At 46.2% G+C, this 22082-nt stretch overlaps 1 protein-coding gene across 1 annotated transcript; it reads right to left on the bottom strand.

Annotated features, from left to right (window-relative positions):
- Positions 1 to 5504: 5504 nt before the first annotated feature.
- Positions 5505 to 21629, bottom strand: LOC310774283 (scavenger receptor cysteine-rich domain-containing protein DMBT1-like; the record flags this gene model as incomplete). Its single annotated transcript, XM_083634326.1, has 10 exons — positions 5505 to 5856; positions 7462 to 7713; positions 8462 to 8729; positions 10474 to 10794; positions 12457 to 12777; positions 13484 to 13708; positions 13972 to 14292; positions 15371 to 15691; positions 19558 to 19878; positions 21317 to 21629. The coding sequence occupies 10 exons, from the start codon at positions 21627 to 21629 to the stop codon at positions 5505 to 5507; spliced, it is 3015 nt and encodes a 1004-aa protein (XP_083490452.1).
- Between the last annotated feature and the right edge of the window lie 453 nt (positions 21630 to 22082).

Below are 22082 nucleotides of genomic sequence, written 5' to 3'. Positions count from 1 at the left end.
GATCTTCACATCACAGAGGGGGATTCCTGTACAACGAGGTGCCTCCTTCCCCTTTGCTTCCCTGCCTCATCCGTTGAGGAGGCAGCTTGAGTGGGGATGGAAGTGATGTAGACCTCGTTGTCTCCTTAGCTGGCAGTGGGGGAATCATGACTGGAGGAGAAGAGCAGGGCTTGAGTGAGCTGCCACCGCATTCCGCCTCACCGTCGTCACACCGGCGTGAAATTGAATAAACTAGATTTCCAGGTCACTAAAACATCCGCTGACATCTCTCTGTTCACCTGAGACAGAGCTTGAGTTTTACTGTACCTTCAAACACCACACCAGTGCCTTCACTGTGTTCACTGTACCTTCACACACCACACCAGCCCCTTCACTGTGGCCACAGTCATGCGATGCCAGCCCCGCATGTCTGCACTCCCTCAGTGTCGACTCAGAACCGGTGCAGTCGACGTTGTCCAGCCAGATGGGTCCTTCTCCTCGACCGAAGTTGGATCTACCGGGGGCCGACACAGCCCTGCCACAGCCCAGCTCCCTGCACACCACCTGGGCATCAGCCAGCTCCCACTGGTCGTCACACACCGACCCCCACTGGTCATCGTGGTAAACCTCCACTCTGCCGGAGCAGGGGTTACTGGAGTAGCCGTTAACCAGCCTGAGCAGAGGAGCATCTACAATAAAATAAGATAGCATTATTATCTCAGCACTACACCTCCACCATGACAGAATGAACCGACCAACCTGGACCCAGTGGACAGCACCCATGCAGCTCCCGCGCAGCCTGCCTTTTCCTGGTGAGCCCCACTTGTCTATTTGAACAGTGCCACCCACTCATGTCCTCGCAGTAGAACAAAGCTCTGGGTTTCAGGCCCCTTTTCCCTGTCTGGCTGTCCGTGTGACCTCTCTCCCTCCCCAGCATGGCGCGCCTCTCTGCTTCCCCTTCATGGACCTTGTGGGGCATCGCGAGCCGTCAGGCAGAGTCCCGCAACAGGTCGGGTACCCGCGGGGTTAGCCGCAAAAAGCTTGTGTAACGGGTAAAAAAAATACTTCTATAAATGCATGGGTACGGGCATGGGTAAAAATGAACTAAACGCGGGCGGGCAGTGCTGCAAACAATAATTGACTGTATTAGAGCCATCTATGTTTTTGTTGCGCTCAGGCTGAATTCACAGTCAATACGGTAATCTCTGGTGCATGACGTGGGTAGTGTGTGTGTGTGTGTGTGTGTGTGTGTGTCTTTTAAACCAGAAAAAATAGAAAAAATTAACATCCTTCATGAGTGCCTGTCTGCCATTAAAAACTGGATGGTGGAGGTCCTCATCGTGGCTGCTGACTCCATTGTTTCAAAGGTGGTCAAACACATGGGATCTCTAACCCCCAACATTCGCTCCAGCCTAAGAAACCTCGGTGTCATTTTTGATCAGACCATGCTCCTGGACAGTCATGTAAAATCCCTCACCCGCACCTGCTTTTTCCACCTCAGAAACATTGCCAAACTCAGATCCATTGTTTCCCACTCAGAACTGGAATTGGCTGTACATGCCTTTATTTCATGCCGACTGGACGACTGTAACTCGCTTTTCACCTGCCTCAATAAATCATCTCTGGACTGTCTACACCTGATACAGAACACTGCTGCCAGGCTGTTAACCCGCTCACGTAAATCCTGTCACATCACTCCCATCCTGTTCTCACTGCACTGGCTCCCTGTGGCCTTCAGGTTTCATTTGAAGGTTCTGGTGACCACTTTTAGGGCTTTGCATGGGGAAGCTCCCTCGTACATTTCCGACCTCCTCCAGCCCTATGCTACCAGCCGGTCACTGCAGGTCCTCCGACCAGGGGCTCCTGGTCGTACCCCGGACCAGGCTCAAAACAAAAGGTGACCGCGCTTTTAAAACGGTAGCTCCAAAGCTTTGGAATGCTCTCCCCCTGGACCTAAGAGCCTCTGCCTCCGTGGATATTTTTAAGAGACAGCTAAAGACCTTTCTGTTCCGGCAAGCCTTCGGATAACCAGTTATTATTGTTTATGTTCCCTTTGTCTTTTATCATGTATGCATCTTGTTCATCGTTGCTCCTTATGCTTTTTACCTCACTGTTTCATTGTAATTTTGACTCTGTCTCTCTGTAAAGCCCTTATCATCTGTTAACCTTGTGCTGTGAAAGGTGCTATAGAAATAAAGAATTACTTACTTACTTACTAGAGACTGCTAATTACAGTATTTGCCTCCTGTGTGAAATGGTGGAAGTTTGGTTCAAAGTCAGCGACTGTGTTTCTAGGCTGTGTGATTCATTGATCACGGGTAACGGGTCGGGCCACGGGTCTTATATTAACGGGTCTGGGTGGGGCCGGTTTTGATTTTGAGATAATCACGGGTAACGCTGGGGACATACCGGACGCGGAACTTGCGCGCATGCGCCGCGCAGCGCACCTCCGCGCAGAAGTCGCTTAAAAGTGTCCACACAGAGAGCGCAGCTCACTTTGCGCGCTCTGCTCGTCCGCTATATATTTTGCCCCAGATCTCCTGTCTTCGTTATTATGGGTAAGTAAATGACGACATACATATGTAAAGTAATATGTTTGGGATAACAGTTAATGGCTACCTTCGTTATAAAATGCAATTGCATCATATTTGTCTGTTCTCCTCCCGTTTTCCCAGTGCGTGCTGTTGTAGAGAGAAGGCGAGTCCTAGCTCTCTACTTGTTGCTCCGCAGGCAACGAGCCCCTAGATGGAGCCGCTCCCCCTCTCCAACTGCTCTCTCTCTCTCTTTTCACACTTCAAAAGGGGGCAATCAACAACGTAAATAAACATTATTTTACTTTGAAATTGGTTTTATTTGACGAATGTCCGGTTTCGGAGTTCCTGTCTGCCCTTATCTGATCTGTTCAGCTTGACAGAGTCGCTCACGGGCGCAGACGGCCGCGCAGGAAAATAGAAATCCAGGCTGGCCTGAACGGCCCTGAGCGGCCGCTGAGCTGAGCTGAGCGGCGCGCTGCGCGCAATTCGGTGTGGACTGACAGATCTGTTAACATGGTGTCCTAATGAAAACTGGCTGCGCACAAGGTCGCAAATGGTCGCGCCGCGCAGCTTACGTGCAGGAGACGCGTGCGGTGTGTTTTCACGGTAACGGGTCGGGCCACGGTTCTTATATTGGACCCGTGCAGGACTCTGCCGTCAGGTAGGGAGGGGTACTGTCATGGTTGTGACTTTTGCTTGCATTCTGGGTTTGGTATTTCTTTGTGTCTAGTCCTTGTAGTTCTATGTGTGCCGTGCCCGGCTGTTTCTGACTTGTAATCACCTCCCCACCATGTATCTTGTGTCCCCAGTCAGTCTTGTCTGTTCATTGTTTCTGTCATGTGTGTTCCTGTTGCATGTCAAGAGCTCATCTTTGGTTCATGTACATTAAATACCCAGTCTTGGCGTTCGTTCACCACCACTGTCCTGCTATTGGGGCCTGACCACCCCTCCACCGTGACAGGTATAAGACTGTGTACATCTGATTGTTAGAGGGGATAGGACAGTGGCATTATAGCACACTATAATGGCTCATTTCCACCACATTTTACAGCCCTGCACAGCCCGTCACCACTCGGCTCTACTTGTTTCAACCCGATGGACGTTTTGCTTCCACCGCTGGTCATCTGCCCCCGCCCACACCTGGTCGTCATAGCGACCGCATATCTACCCTCCGCCCATATTCCGAAGTAGGCTATAACATAACGTTACAATTAAATCCATACACAGAACCTTTAAACTGTTTATGAAATACTGGTGCCTCTAAATGACCTACAGTGTACATGGGCAAATGTGACAATCGGCCAGGAGAATGGATATCACTTTGTTGTTAGTCAAAACTCACATGCGCTGCGCGAGGGACGGGCGCGAGGGACGGGGGTTGCGCTAGAGTGAAGCCTCTACCCCGGCGGCCTCACCAGGCAAGACCGCGGCTTCACCAGAGCCCCGCCTGCGGCCTAGCGGAGCCGACGCAGCACTCAACTACAAGCGCTTCCTGAGCAGCGGACTTTTGGACAATTGAAACCACCGCCACGATTTTATTTCACCAGAGGTGAAGGCAGCAACACAAAAGACTGATGGAAAAGCATAACAGAAGAGAAGGTAAGCCCCACTAAACTGGTATGCAGCACTGCATTGACAGTCAGTAGGATAGACAGAGTAAACACGATTCTGCCTGGCCAATCAGTCGTCTACAATGTTTTCACGTCACCGTATGAACCCGGGTTCACAGAATAGAACCTCGACGAGGCAGGTACGAAAAGTAGCACGACTCGACCCCAATACAACCCGGGCTGTCCCCGTTTTTGATCGGTGGAATGAGACAAAAAAGCGAGACGAGCTGGGCGGGACCGCGTTGATACCAGCAGTGGAAATGGCCATAAGTGGTGGAGTTCTTGTTCTTCTCACCCATCCTTGACTTTGTTCAACTTCTCACATACTGCTTCTGTAATGGTGTGTTAGGGCTCAGAGTGGCATTTAGGCATCTTAAACATACAAATGTATTAACAAGCATTACATTAAATTTGCTGATACCTGCAGATAACCCAATTCACAAGGCAAGTAATATATTGGGGAAAGTAATCATTGTTGTCGTACAAACTTGTGGACTCCCTATGCTGGATCTGTTCCCATGCTGGAACAAGGCATGTACCAAGGGTGTCCTCTGAGGTTGAATGTATGGGTACTGCGGTGTACCCGGTGTTGGTGGTGTGGAGGGTCTGTGCGGCGCTCCGCAGGGGTTCTGTGAAAGGTCCACACCGCTCCTCTCAAAAATAGGCCTCCGCAAAGGCCGCAGTCAGTTCCGAGGCTGATTGGCTAATGGTTGCTATGTTAGTTGGTTACTAGGGAAGTATATTGCAAACTGACAGCTGATTCTGCGCTTCCTGCAGACACCGGTCTGTGACTGCATTTACCATTCTGTGCCTCTGCAGAGAGAACGGTCTTGCCGTGGACCCCGCAAACACCGGGCGCGCATTCACCATAAATCTGCCTTAAAGGGATACACCACTTTTTTTTTAAGTTTAGCTCTAGCCAAGATGTTTAGACATCTTGGCTATGTGGGGGGAGATGTGGCAAATGAGCTAAACTTTAAAAAAAAAATGGTGTATCCCTTTAAGCACATTCATGTTTGCTCTATCAAGTCTTTAACTGAGCTCATTAGAACAAATCCAAACATAAAAGAACACAAAAACTCACTCCATGCCGATGATGTTTTACTCTAATTAGCTGAAATATTTCATTGTTTTATAACCATAATATTAAAATGAGCAATTGCATATGCCACTGATCTGTATATTGTTGAGCTAACTTCCTGTTTGACTTTTGACCAACCCCCTTCCATGATGTCATAACCACAAATCCATGTCTTTTATCAAGGGTGTTGTATACAAGATTTACAAGTTTCTCATTTAGATGGACCTTTTGTAACATGTTTACAAATTAAAACATATATAAATCAGTTATTTCCTTATCAGTCACTGCAACATCTCCTCATTAAAATATGTGCACATTCACTTGAGCCTGAGTTTGTGATTTACCTTCACACACCACCCCAACATCTTCACTGTGGTCACAGTCATGTGATCCCAACCCCGCATGTCTGCACTCCCTCAGGGTCGACTCAGATGATGTACAGGTGACGTTCTCCAGCCAGATGGGTCCTTCTCCCCGACCGAAGTGGGCTCCACCGGGGGCCGACAGAGCCCTGCCACAGCCCAGCTCCCTGCACACCACCTGGGCATCGGCCAGCTCCCACTGCTCGTCACACACCGTCCCCCACTGGTTATCATGGTAAACCTCCACTCTGCCGGAGCAGGGGTTACTGGAGGAGCCGTTGTTTACCAGCCTGACCAGAGGAGGAACTGCAATAAAATGTTATTATCAGTTGATGTTGCATGCAGCTACTAGCACATCTACTGCCGTATATTAATGGTGGTAGTAGTAATAGGAGTAGTAAGAAGCAGTAGTAGGAGTAGCACATTAAGGGTTTATGGGTTAAGGGTTGACAATTAAGGCCTGGCTTGTCTTCCAGGAATCTTATTTCGCACACACATCGCACTGCCTGTCGTGGTGTGTCAGCGGTGACAGCACTGAGGCGTGTGTGACAGCACTGAGGCGTGATGCCTGGGGGTCGCCCCAGTCCCATACCCTTCTGAGGAGGGCGGAAGGACACACAGTTCAGTAGACTGATTTGGTGTGGGCCTTGGACCAGACCTTAATAGGCAGGCAATATGCAACAACAGTCCTCATGCGCCGAGGCATGGAGCACCGGGGCATGCGTAGAAGAGCCAGGTACACACACTGTGCACCGTAGAAGCAATCGGCCCCAAGGCGGCAGAGGCATAATCTCCAGATCAGCCTGGAATCCAAATGAAAGTGGAAAAGGGCAAAGCCTGAGGGCGGCTTTTCTTCACGGAGTTAAGGAAACAAGTTCACGCTTTGACATCCTCCTATGCCTTGTTGTTGGATTACATTCACAACCCAATGAGAGAGTCCAGCCTTGGAGACTGGTTGGCCAAGGCAGCTAGGTCTGTAACAGACAAAGTCTGTCACCCTGCGGGCATGTGTCCGATACAGATGCACTGTCACGGCCCTGACTGTCACCAAGTGACTGACCACTCGAGCCCTGCTTCACCATCCTGAGGAGGGTGGAAGGGCACAGTTCAATAGACTGCCTAGTGTGAGCCTCGGGCCAGACCTTAAGGTGGGGAGCAGGCAATACGCAGTAACAGTCTTCATGCACTGACGAGCATGGAGCACTGAGCGTGTGTTCAGAAGAGCTAGGGGCACAGTTCTCTTGCTCCTCCTCTCCCTCTCTAAGCACTTTCCTATGAACCGGGCTGCATACGTGTGATCTCATAAGCTGCAAGCATGCCAGACTCGCCAATAGTGACTCTAATAGCCTTGAAACTGGAAGCCACTGGCTCCAATTGTAGGCTAAAACCCTTAAAACACAAAGTCAGGCTATCCAGCACTTTAGTATGGACTCTAGACAGGACTAAAGTGGTACATTGGTATCATTTCCACTGTATATATTCAATGGGTTTTGAATGTGGTAGATTTTTGAACCAGTGACTTGTTAAATTGAGATGATCCAAAATGCATATTGGCCAACTGCTACACCACTGGTTTGATTCTGATGCATCTTGTTGCTGATTGTCGTGCAGGTTTGTTGCTGATTGTCGTGCAGGTTTCCTGCATCATTCATGCAGAGCAGCACTCATTATCCAGCAATTGACATGGGCAGGCTTTATCTTTTTTTTGTACTAATTTTATAGACATTCTGTTACGACGTAACAAGTTATGAAATTATCCAGCAGTTATCTCATTATTGGTCAGTAAAACATCGACTGACAAAAATGCTGAGATGTTCACTTGAGCCTGAGTTTGTGTTATACCTTCACACACCACACCAGCGTCTTCACTATGGCGACAGTTATGGTATCCCAACCCTTCATGTCTGCACTCCCTCAGCGTCGACTCAGATCCTGTACAGGTGACGTTCTCCAGCCAGATGGGTCCTTCTCCCCGACCAAAGTGGGCTCCACCAGGGGCTGAGAGCGCTCTGCCACAGCCCAGCTCCCTGCACACCACCTGGGCATCGGCCAGCTCCCACTTGTTGTCACACACAGACCCCCACTGGTTATCATGGTAAAACTCCACTCTGCCGGAGCAGGAGTCACTGGAGGAGCCGCCAACCAGCCTGACCAGAGAAGCAACTGCAATAAAATCATTCATATTTTATTAGTAGTAGCAGCAGCAGCAGCAGAAGTAACAGTTGTTTAAAATTAGTATAATTAGTGCAGCGCCCGTTCCCCTCCCTCCCCTTCCCCCATTCACACATCATACTCGCCCACTCTTCAACCCCAAGATAAAAATGTTTTTGTGTTGCCATTAGGTGGTGCTATGACTATGCATGTGTCCAAATCGCACGGAATTCGACACTGCACTCTGTCGGGTTCCCAGCAGCGCACCCTCAAGTTTAAAGTCGGTCGGACGAACAGTTTAATAGACAAAATGCTTGTTGTGTTGTCAGTAAGCAGCAGTATGACTATGCACATATCCGTATTGCACAGAATTCGGCACTGCATTCCGTCGGCTTCCCAGCGGGGCACTCCCTGAGTTTGAAGTGGATCGGATGAACGGTTCTCGAGGTAAACCATGTTTTGCGCTGCCCAGTAGGTGGTGTTATGACTATGTACGTGTCCAGATTGAGCAAAATTCGGCAATGCACTCCAGTCAGGTTCCCACTCCAGCAGCATACTCCCTGCGTTTGAAGTCGATCGGTCGAACAGTTCTTTCAACTGTAAAAACATCTTGCCCAAGTCCTAAATGCAAAAATGAATAGGCTATGGGTATATGGGTATTCATTCACCTCAGGCTGAGTTTATGTTTTACCTTCACACACCACACCAGCGTCGTCACTGTGGCTACAGTTATGTGATCCCAACCCCGCATGTCTGCACTCCCTCAGCGTCGACTCAGATCCGGTACAGGTGACGTTGTCCAGCCAGATGGGTCCTTCTCCCCGACCGAAGTGGGCTCTACCGGGGGCCGACAGAGCCCTGCCACAGCCCAGCTCCCTGCACACCACCTGGGCATCGTCCAGCTCCCACTGGTCGTCACACACCGACCCCCACTGGTTATCATGGTAAACCTCCACTCTGCCGGAGCAGGGGTCATTAGAGGAGCCGCCAACCAGCCTGAGCAGAGGAGCAACTGCAATAAAATCAATAGTTTGTTTTCAGGTGACGTTACGTCCATTGACCATTGGCTTGTTTGCAAACAACGTGATCATGCTGCGGGGGCAACCAGCAGCAGGAGACATAGGAAAGCAATAGCGAAATTGGACAAGTTGCTGGAAAAATCACTTCTCTTCATTGTATATGGATCATATCCTATATGTTTATAGCCTGGTAACCAGCCTCAATGAATCCTTTATTAGGGTCTGACGGCCTTGAATGGATCTGATTGGCTGAAGGAGTTGTCTGTCAAGGCAAGTACACCCGCCCAACTTCCACCCAAATGCAAACACTGCATGAAAGCTTGAGGGCAGACGGACTGGTAGAATGAAATTAAGTGTGAGTTAACGTAACCGGCTGGTTACCAGGCTAGGGCTGGCCCCCCTGAGCGCCCCCACTATATCCACCCATGGCGATATCTGCAGCGTGGAGCGCCATCCAACCTCTTGCATACTTGCTTTCATCCATTCTCCTTAGTAGCTCTCGGAGAGCTGCCCCCCAGCGATGTAATCGACATCATCGGAATCACGTGGTTGCAAACAAGCTGTGAAGTAGTTGTATTAGCAGTAGTAGTAGCAACGTCTTGTTAAGGTACTTACTGTATTAATGTAATATTTATAAGAGAAGATAAACCTTTATTAAGCTAATCACTGTGTGTCCAATAATGTAACGTCTAATCATGACTAATGTAGCCTGTGTGTTTAATCGCGGGTCATATTAACAAGCCCAGGCGGGCACCACATTTTGCAGATGTGTTTATAGATATACTCTGAACAAAACTGGATATTGGGCCATCACAAATTTGCCTTGATGGACAGTCCACTGCAGTGGTGGGGGGGGGGCACTTCACAGGAGATGAACCTGATTGTTGAAATACTGTGAGTGGCTTACAAAATCAAAATGCTTACAAAACTATGTTTCACTTTAACTTGTATAATATTTGTGGTACTGAAAACATGGAAACAGCAGCTTTGGGCTGACCCAAGTGTTCATAACGGCTGGTGGCCATTTTGGAAAATGGTCATCAAAATGCCAATCTGCAATGCCCCAATATCCAGATGTCATCTACATATTAAGCTATTTCTGTCCCAAATTTGGCACTTTTATCACAAAATGAACAATAGCCGCACTAATAGGCCTATAAAGTACACACATACTATATTGAAGTGACCAATTACTTTGTAAAAGTCCATATAATTTTGAATGAGTATTTTTATTTGGTTCTCAGGCTTACTAGGATCTATATTATGTCTGGTATTGCATGTGGGTCCAATGGGATAGGACATGTTGACAAATTGACGGTGGCCATTTTGAAAAATGTCTGCCACGGCCACCAGGGGGCACATTTGCGATGCCCCAATATCCAGTTTTGTTCAGAAATATACCTATGAACACATCTGCAAAATTTGGTGCTTGTATCACAAAATGAACGATAGATTAGCTATATGTCGCCCCACTAATAGGCTACATATTTTTATTAGGTGCTGAATATGTGGCTGCATACGTAGATGTCATTTAGAATGAATATATGTTATCTAAAACATCAGACTCAGAGGCACATTTATGCTGCATCGCAAGTCCATGCTGACTCAAAAACGTGCTTACACGAGGTGAGACCTGATGTGATTTAAAAAAAATCAGTTATCGAGCAGCGATCTCTTTATGAGTCACTACAAGACCTCCCGACTTAAACTTTCCCCTGAGGCTGAGTTTGTGTTTACCTTCACACACCACGCCAGCATCTTCAGTGTGGTTACAGTCATGTGATCCCAACCCCGCATGTCTGCACTCCCTCAGGGTCGACTCTGCTCCGGTACAGGTGACGTTGTCCAGCCACATGGGTCCTTCTCCCTGACCGAAGTGGGCTCCACCAGGGGCCGCCAGAGCCCTGCCACAGCCCAGCTCCCTGCACACCACCTGGGCATCGGCCAGCCCCCACTGGCCGTCACACACCGCCCCCCATTGGTTATCATGGTAAACCTCCACTCTGCCGGAGCAGGAGTCATTGGACGAGGCATTAACCAGCCTGACCAGAGGAGCAACTGCAAAAAAGAAGAAAAGAAAGAAAAAGAAAATCAATAGAGTAGTTGTATTAGTAATAGCAGCAGTAGCAGAAGCTCGAGCAGTAGCATCAGTGTTGGGGGTAACTCATTACAAAAGTAACATATTACATGTAATATATTACTTTTAGCAGTAACTCAGTAATATAACTTATTACTTACAGGATTTCAGTAATATTATACCAGTTACTTTGTCAAGTAACTCAAGTTACAAATTGAGTTACATTTTATTAAATCAAAGCACAAAAAAGATACAATCATTTCCTAATCAAATTGGGTGTTTTTATGCAAATAACCACTGTAGATGACAATAACAAAGGAAAAGGATACCATTTAGAATTTTGGATTGTTTACACTGACTTCAAGACGGTTGAAATTATTGGGATCGTTCCGGGGTAATTCTGTAATTCTGCTGCTGCTGTTATTTTGGTGAAAGTAATGCAAAAGTAGTGTAATAAGTAACGAGTTACTCTACACAGACAAGTAATATTGTAAAGTAAGGTATTACTTTCAAATGAAAGTAACTAGTAATATGTAGTATATTACATTTTGAAAGTAACTTGCCCAACACTGAGTAGCATACTGTATTTATATAAGAGTGAGCAAGATGCAGTGAGAGTGTGCGACAGAGAGCGATATATAGAGAAAGAGAGCGAATCAATGCGCTACACGCAGTTCCACAATTAAAGAGCGGGGAAAAATTTGATTGTGGAGGGTCGCCACAAACTTTATGTGTGGGGAAACCCTGGACGAAGCCCACACAACATAGTCAACTTTAATCAAATAAAACAATTTCCCAACAGCAAAATTGAAGCTAGTGAAAAATACTGGTGGCTGGTGAGCAAAAAAGTTATGGAATTTGTTTAATTAATGGGTTTGCCCTGGACTGGTTTAGATCTTATCTCTCATATTAATCAATGGTTGCCAAACTTATTCTGTTAGGTATGTAACAACCCCCCCCCCCAACCAACCACACACACGCACGCACGCACGCACGCACGCACGCACGCACGCACGCACGCACGCACACACACACACACACACACACACACACACACACACACACACACACACACACACACACACACACACGCACACGCACACACTGTGATTAGATTGTTTAACCTATCCCTGGCTGTGCCAAACTCAACTCAGAAATTAGCAGGAGTTTCGGGGAACAATGCCTGCAAAAATTGGCCTTGAAATTGGGATGACGGGGGCTTTAAATGCCCCCAAAATAATGAGTTAACTTTCCATATTCTAACGGATTTGGTGCAATTTGGACACGAATATCGAATGTTGGTCTGCCGTGCAAAATAGAAGAACTAACAGGTTTCCCACATTAATGAAATTGCCCTGGAAATTATCTAAAATGCCCCTGAAACATATTAAAAAGGTTAATTTCCTACCCTGCTGTGGAGTACCGCAAGTTTAAATTCTGGGTCCAATACACTTCTCTGTCTGTATCCTACATGCAAGATCATTAGCAGGCACAAGTCTTTTCACTTTTATGCAGATGACACCTTCCTGTAAACCCCATAGATGCCAGCCAGCAGCTGGCCGCACAGTATTCACTTTAGGGTGATCTGACAACAATATGTTACTGTTGCACCCCCAATACCCTCCCCTGAGTTTGTGCTTTACCTTCACACACCACGCCAGCATCTTCACTGTGACCACAGTTATGTGATCCCAATCCCGCATGTCTGCACTCCCTCAGCGTCGACTCAGATCCTGTACAGGTGACGTTGTCCAGCCAGATGGGTCCATCTCCCCGACCGAAGTGGGCTCTACGAGGGGCTGAGAGAGCCCTGCCACAGCCCAGCTCCCTGCACACCACCTGGGCATCGTCCATCCCCCACCGGTTGTCACAAACCGTCCCCCACTGGTGATCATGGTAAACCTCCACTCTGCCGGAGCAGGAGTCACTGGAGTAGCCATTATCCAGCCTAAGCAGATGAGGAACTGCAATAAAATAAGATACTATTATATGTAGGAGTAGCAGTTGTAAGTACTTCTGGTACTGATACTGATAACACTGATATTACTGATAATTATATTGCAGGTAATAGCCTAGCTACTATGGTAATACTACAAGGCCCCAGACTACTGTACATTTTTCAACGGGTTGCACAATGTTTTGTGGGGGTTGGTGTTCTTGTTTTTTGTAGCCTACTGATAAAGTGTTGTTGTTGTTTTCCGTTCAAACATAAATTGCATAATGAAGTCAATGTGCAAACAGTAAACAGTGCAGTATTTTCCTGAGAAACCTCCCTTTAGGAAATCCCCCTGAGCCCTTATATTAAAGTCAGAATTCTATAGAAAAAAAAGTCAGGATTACAACAACAATTACATGCATTTAAGTGATTTTCTGATGTCAAACCAGTTAGGAATGCTGTATGGACAGGTTCACCGATTAGGTTTAAGTGTCATAGTGATCAGGACTTCCATCCAGTGACATGATGAATGTTGCACCTCATAACCATCTGTCTCTCTTTGAACTACTATCATTACTGACTAATACTTTGTTACTGTTGCCCTCCCCGCCCCTCCACCCGCTGCGTTTGTGTTTTACCTTCACACACCACACCAGCGTCTTCACTGTGGTTACAGTTATGTGATCCCAACCCCGCATGCCTGCAGCCCCTTAGTGTCGACTCAGCTCCTGTACAGTCAACCTCGTCCAGCCAGATGGGTCCTTCTCCCCGACCGAAGTGGGCTCTACGGGGGGCCGACACAGCCCTGCCACAGCCCAGCTCCCTGCACACCACCTGGGCATTGGCCAGGCCCCACTGGTTGTCACACACTGTCCCCCACTGGTTATCAAAATAAAACTCCACTCTGCCAGAGCAAGGGTTACTGGTGTAGCCATTAACCAGCCTGACCAGAAGAGCAACTGCAATAAAATTAGATTATTATTTTTGTATTAGTAGTACTTATACTAGCAATTGTAGTAGTGGTATTAATATTATGATGTCACTTACAGCTACACAGCTAGTATGGTAATAGTAGAATTAATAGTAGTTGCATCAGCATCAGCAGTTGTAGTGGTATTAATATTATTATATCACTTGCAGCTACTAGCAGCATGAGTACTAGCTAGTGATACTGTAGCTACCAGCAGTGCTAGTAGCTGCAATGATAGTGCTACCGTCATACCTTCACACACCACGCCAGCATCTTCACTGTGGCCACAGTTATGTGAACCGAATCCTTCATGTCTGCACTCCCTCAGCGTCGACTCCGCTCCTGTACAGTTGACGTTGTCCAGCCAAATGGGTCCTTTTCCCTGACCGAAGTGGGCCTTAGCGGGGGCCGACAGAGCCCTGCCACAGCCCAGCTCCCTGCACACCACCTGGGCATCGGTCAACTCCCACTGGTCGTCACACACCGACCCCCACTGGTTATTATGGTAAACCTCCACTCTGCCGGAGCAGGAGTCACTGGAGGAGCCGTTAACCAGCCTGACCAGAGGAGCAACTGCAATGAATATATTAGACTATATTATAGTAGTAGTAGTCATGATAGTAATCAAAATCTAATCAGTTCATCCTAGAGTCCAAGTGGATTTTTGAGCCAAATTTGAAGAAATCCCCTCAAGGTGTTCCTGAGATATCGCGTTAATGAGCATGGGACGGACGTATGTATTTACGTACGTACGTACATACGTACAGTGTTGGTAACTCATTACAAAAGTAACATATTACATGTAATATATTACTTTTAGCAGTAACTCAGTAATATAACTTATTACTTATAGGATTTCAGTAATATTATACCAGTTACTTTGTCAAGTAACTCAAGTTACAAATTGAGTTACATTTTTATTCAATCAAAGCACATATTTAAAAAAGATACAATTATTTCCCAATCAAACTGTGTGTTTTTATGCAAATAACCACTATAGATGACAATGACAAAGGAAAAGAATAACATTTAGGATTTTGGATTGTTTACACTGACTTCAAGGCGGTTGGAATTATTTTTCAGGATGCTTCTGGGGCGGCGATGTCATTCTGCTACTGCTGTTGTTTTGGTAAAAGTAATGCAAAAGTAGTGAAATAAGTAATGAGTTACTCTACACAGAAAGTAATATTGTAAAGTAACTTATTACTTTCAAGTGAAAGTAACTAGTAATATGTAGTATATTACATTTTGAAAGTAACTTGCCCAACACTGCGTATGTACAGTACGTACCACGGACGAACGACCGAAGAATATAATGCCTCCGGCCAGGGCTACCACTGTCATGTCAAAGTTCTGTCTCTGATCTGACGGGCCATAACGCCTCACCTCTGGTCTGATTTTGATTCAACTTGGAGGGATGATGCATCTTGTTGAGTGTCTGCATCACTCATTGGGAACTGCATGTTTACTTGTTACTTTATCGAGCAACTTATTACATTAACACGTTTTAATACATTTTGACACCTTAGGATTGTACATTTTTCTTTTTGTTACACGTTATGAAATTGTGCAGCAGTTATCTCATTATCAGCGATTACATCTCCAGATCAAAATGCTGAGACATTCACCTGAGCCTGAGTATGTGTTTTACCTTCACACACCACACCAGCGTCTTCACTGTGATCGCAGTGCTGTGATCCCAAACCTGCATGTCTGCACTCCCTCAGCATCCACTCAGATCCTGTACAGGTGACGTTCTCCAGCCAGATGGGTCCTTCTCCCCGACCAAAGTGGGCTCCACCAGGGGCCGACAGAGCCCTGCCACAGCCCAGCTCCCTGCACACCACCTGGGCATCGGCCAGCCCCCACTGGTTGTCACACACCGACCCCCACTGGTTAGCATGGTAAAACTCCACCCTGCCAGAGCAGGGGTCACTGGAGAAGTGTTTAACCAGTCTGACCAGAGGAGCAACTGCAATACAATAAGATGTTACTAATATTAGTAGTATCATTTGTAGTAGTGGTATTAATATTACAATATCACTTACAGCTGTTATTACTACTAGCAGGGCCACCGCGTATCTTGCCCGAGCCCGGTTTTATGTGACTCCTAACAGTTCTCATAAATATAAATAAATATATAATTTTGACAAAACATTCCAGAGGTTTATGGACAATAAGAGGGCACTCCGGTGCCCCAACAGATCCCTGGGCGCAGGACAACTGAACAGGTTGTTGAATTAATTTGCTGATCTCAAACCAGTTAGAAATGCTGTGAGGGGCCAGGTTGTATGGACAAGTTCACAGATTAGGTTTTGACACTCAAGTGTTATAGTGATCAGGACTTCCATCCAGTCACATGGTGACTGTTGGGCCTCATAATATCCATCTGTCTGACTGTGTATTAACTTTACAGTGAACTGACTAACCATGCATTACCGTTGCTCCACAAATATACCCCACCACCACCACCCCACGTCAGCCCCACCCCTCTCGTCCATGTCTCAACAGGTTTGTTACGTGAAAATGCAGCCATCCAACTATCTATACCAGTGGTGCCCAATTTGGGGCCCGCGGGCCAACCCTTTTTTTTTTGGCCCGCCACGGATTTGGGGGTGAATTTTTTTTTTTTTTGCAGGCCAGGCCACCGGGCACTTGCCCGACGTGCCCGATTATGCAGTCCGCGCCTGAATGGAGATGTCGGGACTCTTCTATCTACAATTAACGTTAATTTTGTGCAGCTGGTATTCTCTCTCCCCGACTCTATCACACGGGTGTGAGGCATTGCTATCTGAGGATTGATTGCTCCTGATTGGTTGGCTGAATCACCTGGTTGGGGGGTGAGCTCTGATATTTGATCTCTCCCCAGTCACTGGCTTTACACCAGCTCAGCAAGATGGACAGATCATCATCACAGCAGTGGCACACTGACAAAAGAAAGTTTAGGACGGAGTGGCAAGACAAGTATTTTTTTACCGAAGTAAATTCAACAGCGGTTTGTCTCATTTGCAGACAGAGAGTGGCTGTTTTGAAAGAGTACAATATACGTCGCCACTACGAAACTGATTTTCAAAGTACCTTGAGGATTTTTCTAGTTGTGAATTAAGTCAAATTTCTCTCTTGATCACAAAGGTGGAAAATACAACTGTTTTTAACTGGATGTTTACTGATTAAATGTTTAACACGTTCACTGCCAATGACGTGTTAATACGTCAAAAAAAATCCAACGGTTGACTGCCAATGACGTGTTAACTCATTGAGTGCCAGCCACTTTTGGAGAACGGACGCTCCCAGTGCCAGAGTTTCAGAGCGTTTTCAGTGATTTCTCGAGGCCCACAGAATATTGTGATATTACTATGTAAACACCGAACACGCAAAAAGAACAAGGAGACTCTATTGTATCATCAGCAAAAAAAAGTTTATTGATACCATTTTCCGTTCTTTAGTTATCAGCCGGAGAAGATAGGTCAAAAACAGCAAAAACATGCATTTCTATCTAGAAGCTGAGATATTCACCCTTTTGTGAAAGGCAGCATTTCAAGCACATTCACTGACTCTAGCTAATATTTTCTGATGTAGTGACCTGGTGTAGTTCTGTGGAGCCTGCGTGCCCCACCCCCCTCTCCCCCACTGAGCTGCAAACTCCTCCCCACATGCACCCAGTCTATTTTCGGAGCCTCCGTTTTTGCGGGCAGTGCGGCTCACAGCGGCTCACAGCGCAACAAGGAAATGCCAAACGGGACTGCAGGTAAAGGTTTGGCCCTTCGGGGTCGGGTGCTGCCTTTCTGGTGGGTAATCGTGTGGAGAAACTATATGCAGACAGACAGACAGAGGCAGAGGAGCAGTTGTGTGCGCGGATTGATTGCTGTTGCCAGGCACCGTCAGGCAGCAGCCAGAGCAATCTACATGGCTCTGGGCTGCAGCATGAGCGGTTTCGCTTTGATCACGGCTTTTTCAGGCTGTATTCCTGACATTTCTGTAATCTGGAGAGCACTGTCGCCACCTAAGGGTTCTGTAAAATAGGTTAGACACATTCAATAGCTCCCATATTGTAAGAGGCGATGTAAGAGGCTTAGATCGACATCCCCCCGTCAAAAAACGCAATTGACGACTTTAGTCGTCAATGGCACTCTACGTCACTAAATGAATTGACGACTAAAGTCGTCATTGGCACTCGAAGAGTTAATACGTCAAAAAAAAAAAAAAAAAAAATTGACGGTGGGACGTTGATCTAACCCTTTTACATCTCTTATATAAATATTGAAGCCACCGAACGTGTACAACCCATTCCACCGACCCACTAAGTGGCGACAGTGCTCTCCAGACTAGAAAAAGTTGAGCCAAAACTGCAGGGGAACGCGCGATGAAACCATTCTCATACTGTAAAATGGATTGGCGAAAACGCTTTCGCTTTCGCGCTGATTGCTGGCGGTGGGGGATTGCAAATTTGCATAATAGATTATGGGTGCAACACACTTTGAAACACGCAGCATAAATAAGACCAGAATCGCAAAAGAAACCCAGTTTCTTGGGGTTTCTCAACCGAAACCCCAAGAAACGAGCGAGCCCATCCTCGCCCAGCGGCCGCCAGCAGACAGGAGCAGCAGCAGCAGCAGCAGCAGAAACGAGCTTGTGACACGCCCGCTGCAGCCAAGAAGAACACACACGGAGGGAGGAGTTTGAAGTAGAGGGGGGTTTCCTGCTATTATGGAGGAAATTACTGTTCAAAACTATTGTTTAGATGTCTGACGTCTTACTGATGCCAAAAATGAATGGTTAAAGTGACTGTTCTATCGAATTTCACAAAAAGCTATTTATCTCAGCTTAAATTTTCAGGCGCTGAAACCATGCTGTATTCAAGTGCTAATGCCTACATAACTACTAACTCTACAAACTAACTCTTTTAGACAGAGAAAGCACACATTCTATTAGTTCTTTTGAGATATTTTGTGTTCACAAAATCTTAGCAGAAAAGAATCCTCGGGTCTTGAAAGATGAGCCAGAATCCTAAAAAAAAAACTCTGGCAGAAGCTACCTACAGTAAAAAAAAAATGGCTGGCAGTGAATGTGTTAAGCTCCACACAAATGCAGATGTTTTTTTAAATATATATAACCAATTGCAAATTATTACAATTACCAAACAGATAAAAAGTAGATTATTATATTGAAATGTTATTTTAGATTTTGAATGTTAATTTTCTATAAAACACAATACATTTTAATGTAATTCCACAACGTTTATTTTTGGCCCTCGGCCCTCTACCCAGATTGAGTTTTGGCCCTTCATGGGAAATAATTTGGGCACCCCTGATCTATACAAATTACATTGATCTACCGAATAAGCACAATGCAATTAAAGGTCAAACTTTTTATCTCAAATGTGAGCATACTGTAGTATGATTTTGATGAAGGAGGGATGCATATTTTGGCACAGCACTTTTGTGTTTTACAGCGCTATATGATAAAAGGACAAAATTGGAAATGCAATAGGCTAACTGTTACACCCCTGGCCCGATTTTGATTACACTTGGTGGGACGATGTATTTTCCCAAGGGGTGCCTGTATCATTCATGGGGAAAGGTATCTTTACTTGTCTCATTTTTAGGACTGTTTTGTTACATTTTGACAAGTTACAGTATGAAATTACCCAGCAGTTCAATCAATCAATCAATCAATATCCTTTATTTAACCAGGTAAAAAAAAACTCATTGAGATTAAAACCTCTTTTCCAAGAGCGACCTGGCCAAAACGGCAGCATAAAGACAGTTAATATCTTATCAGTCACTTCAACATCCCCTGCCTAAAATGCAGAGATGTCACCTGAGCCATGTGTTTTACCTTGACACACCACGCCAGCATCTTCACTGTGGTCACAGGTATGTGATGCCAACCCTGCATGTCTGCACTCCCTCAGTGTCGACTCAGATCCTGTACAGTCGACGTTGTCCAGCCAGATGGGTCCTTCTGCCCGACCGAAGTAGGATCTACCGGGGGCCGACAGAGCCCTGCCACAGCCCAGCTCCCTGCACACCACCTGGGCATCGGCCAGCTCCCACTGGTCGTCGCACACTGACCCCCACTGGTTATCATGGTAAAACTCCACTCTGCCGGAACAGGAGTCACTGTAGGAGCCGTTTACCAGCCTAACTAGAGGAGCAACTGCAATAAAATAAAAAATAATATATTAGTATAGTAGACACAGAACATAGCATACAGAATAGGAAGGGGAAGAGGGGTGGGGAGATGCCCTAAATACAGTACCTGAACAAGGTAGATAGCAAGATACTCAAGCAAGATACTCAACTTGCTTTGCCCGGGGGCCACTTTCGTGAAATGATAGGAGGCCAGGGGCCAGTTAATAAACAAACAATATATTTTTTTCTGCAGCGGATTGTAGGTTTTTGGGATGTCAGCCGGAGTTTAGTCTGACAATGTTGTGCACACCGGATAATTAGTTAGGTTAAGTACATACATAAGTGCCTGGGTAGCGAGCAGACGGCGGTGTTTGACAATTTAGCTCAGGGGTGTCAGACTCATATTAGGTAGAGGGCCGGATTTGTTCAACTGAGACCTCATGGGGGCCAGATTTTTTTTTCTACTAAAATCAATTCGACTCATTTACCCATTTACTTCACAAAAGAAATACTGCTCTTTCCATTTCTCTTGAAACTGCCTGCATTCCATGTCAACCTTTTTTATTTTTCCACAGCATCTTGTTCAGGGGCGGACTGGGATCATAATTCAGGCCGGGCATTAGATACCAAGCAGGCCAGGCCGATACGGGCCGACGCGCGTGCCGGCGTCCGAAAAATTTGGGCCGTTTAAAGCTCAATTTGGGTCGTTTGAAGCCAGATTTGGGCCATTTGAAGCCCAATTTGGGTCGTTTGAAGCCCAATTTGGGCCAAGTCCAATTTTACAATGAGATTTTTTGCAGGCCAGGCCAGGCCACCGGGCATTTGCCCGACGTGCCCGATTATGCAGTCCGCGCCTGATCTTGTTGATTCTTTTGTTTTTTGGTAGGTAGCTGAATGCGCGATTCAATTCCAGCGTGGCATCATGGCGGCTTTGTTTACACCTGATGACCTACTGACATACTTCCTTGTAGTGCAGTTTAATTAACTTATGAATGAACTCTTAGCTTGCTTATTAGCCACACGTAGTTCATGATAATGGGGTGCAAATTTAATAATAATAATAATTTTTTTTATTTATTTTTTTTTATTTTTTATATTCCAAACATCCGGCCCGCGGGCCGAATCCGTATCTCTGACATCCCTGCTGGAGCTCAGTCACATTTAATTTCACGTTAGTTTTTATTGTGAATTAGATTTGAATTCACAAGGCATTGTGGGTAATCATGATCCGCTCTGGTTCTGTGGCTAATGCTAGCTGCTAGCTGTGGATTAACATGGCAGTAAAATGCCACTGAACCAGTTTGATATAACTTTCAACCATTTCGAGTCACGCTGTTTCCATACAGGCCACCAGCGTTGGCTAATTGTTGATATTTATAACGATAGGCTATTGTTGCTCTAATGTACCGTTTTTCTTGATGCGGGAAAACTGGTATGGCGCCATTTCCTAGTTTGTGTTTTACCTTCGCACACCACGCCAGCGTCTTCATTGTGGCGACAGTCATGTGATCCCAACCCCTGATGTCTGCACTCCCTCAGCGTCGACTCAGATCCGGTACAGTTGACATTGTCCAGCCAGATGGGTCCTTCTCCCTGACCGAAGTGGGCTCTTCCAGGGGCCGACAGAGCCCTGCCACAGCCCAGCTCCCTGCACACCACCTGGGCATCATCCAGCTCCCACTGGTCGTCACACACCGACCCCCACTGGTTATCATGGTAAACCTCCACTCTGCCAGAGCAGGGGTCACTGGAGGAGCCCCCAACCAACTTGACCATAGGAGCAACTGCAATAAAATACGACATTATTAGGGCCCGAGCACCAAGTGGTTATTATTATTATTATTATTATTATTATTATTATTATTATATTTACACTAGGGATGTCACAATATATCGTCCCACAATATATTGCGATATCAAAACGTGACAATATGTATCGTTGAGATGAAATCTCATATCGTGAGAAAAAGAAGCTGAACATGGTGGCACTGATCTGCAGCTGATTGCATGCTCGCTCTCCTTTTCATTGCTTTGTTTGAACAGACGAGGGACGTTACAGACACGGAGGATGAAAATGGTGAAATTACTCAAATTAGCATGGAGGATGCCCCCTCAACTTACAAATCGATCGCAAAAAAATATTGTTAAAATATCGTATCATATCGTTATCGTGAACCCAATATCGTGTATGGTATCCTATCTTTGAACTGAGTGTATCTAGACACCCCT

This window comes from Poromitra crassiceps, assembly GCF_964638095.1.
Source record: "Poromitra crassiceps genome assembly, chromosome: 3".
Lineage (NCBI taxonomy): Eukaryota > Metazoa > Chordata > Actinopteri > Beryciformes > Melamphaidae > Poromitra > Poromitra crassiceps.
Note: the sequence above shows the minus strand (reverse complement) of the source record. Positions and strands in the feature narration are given on the sequence as shown.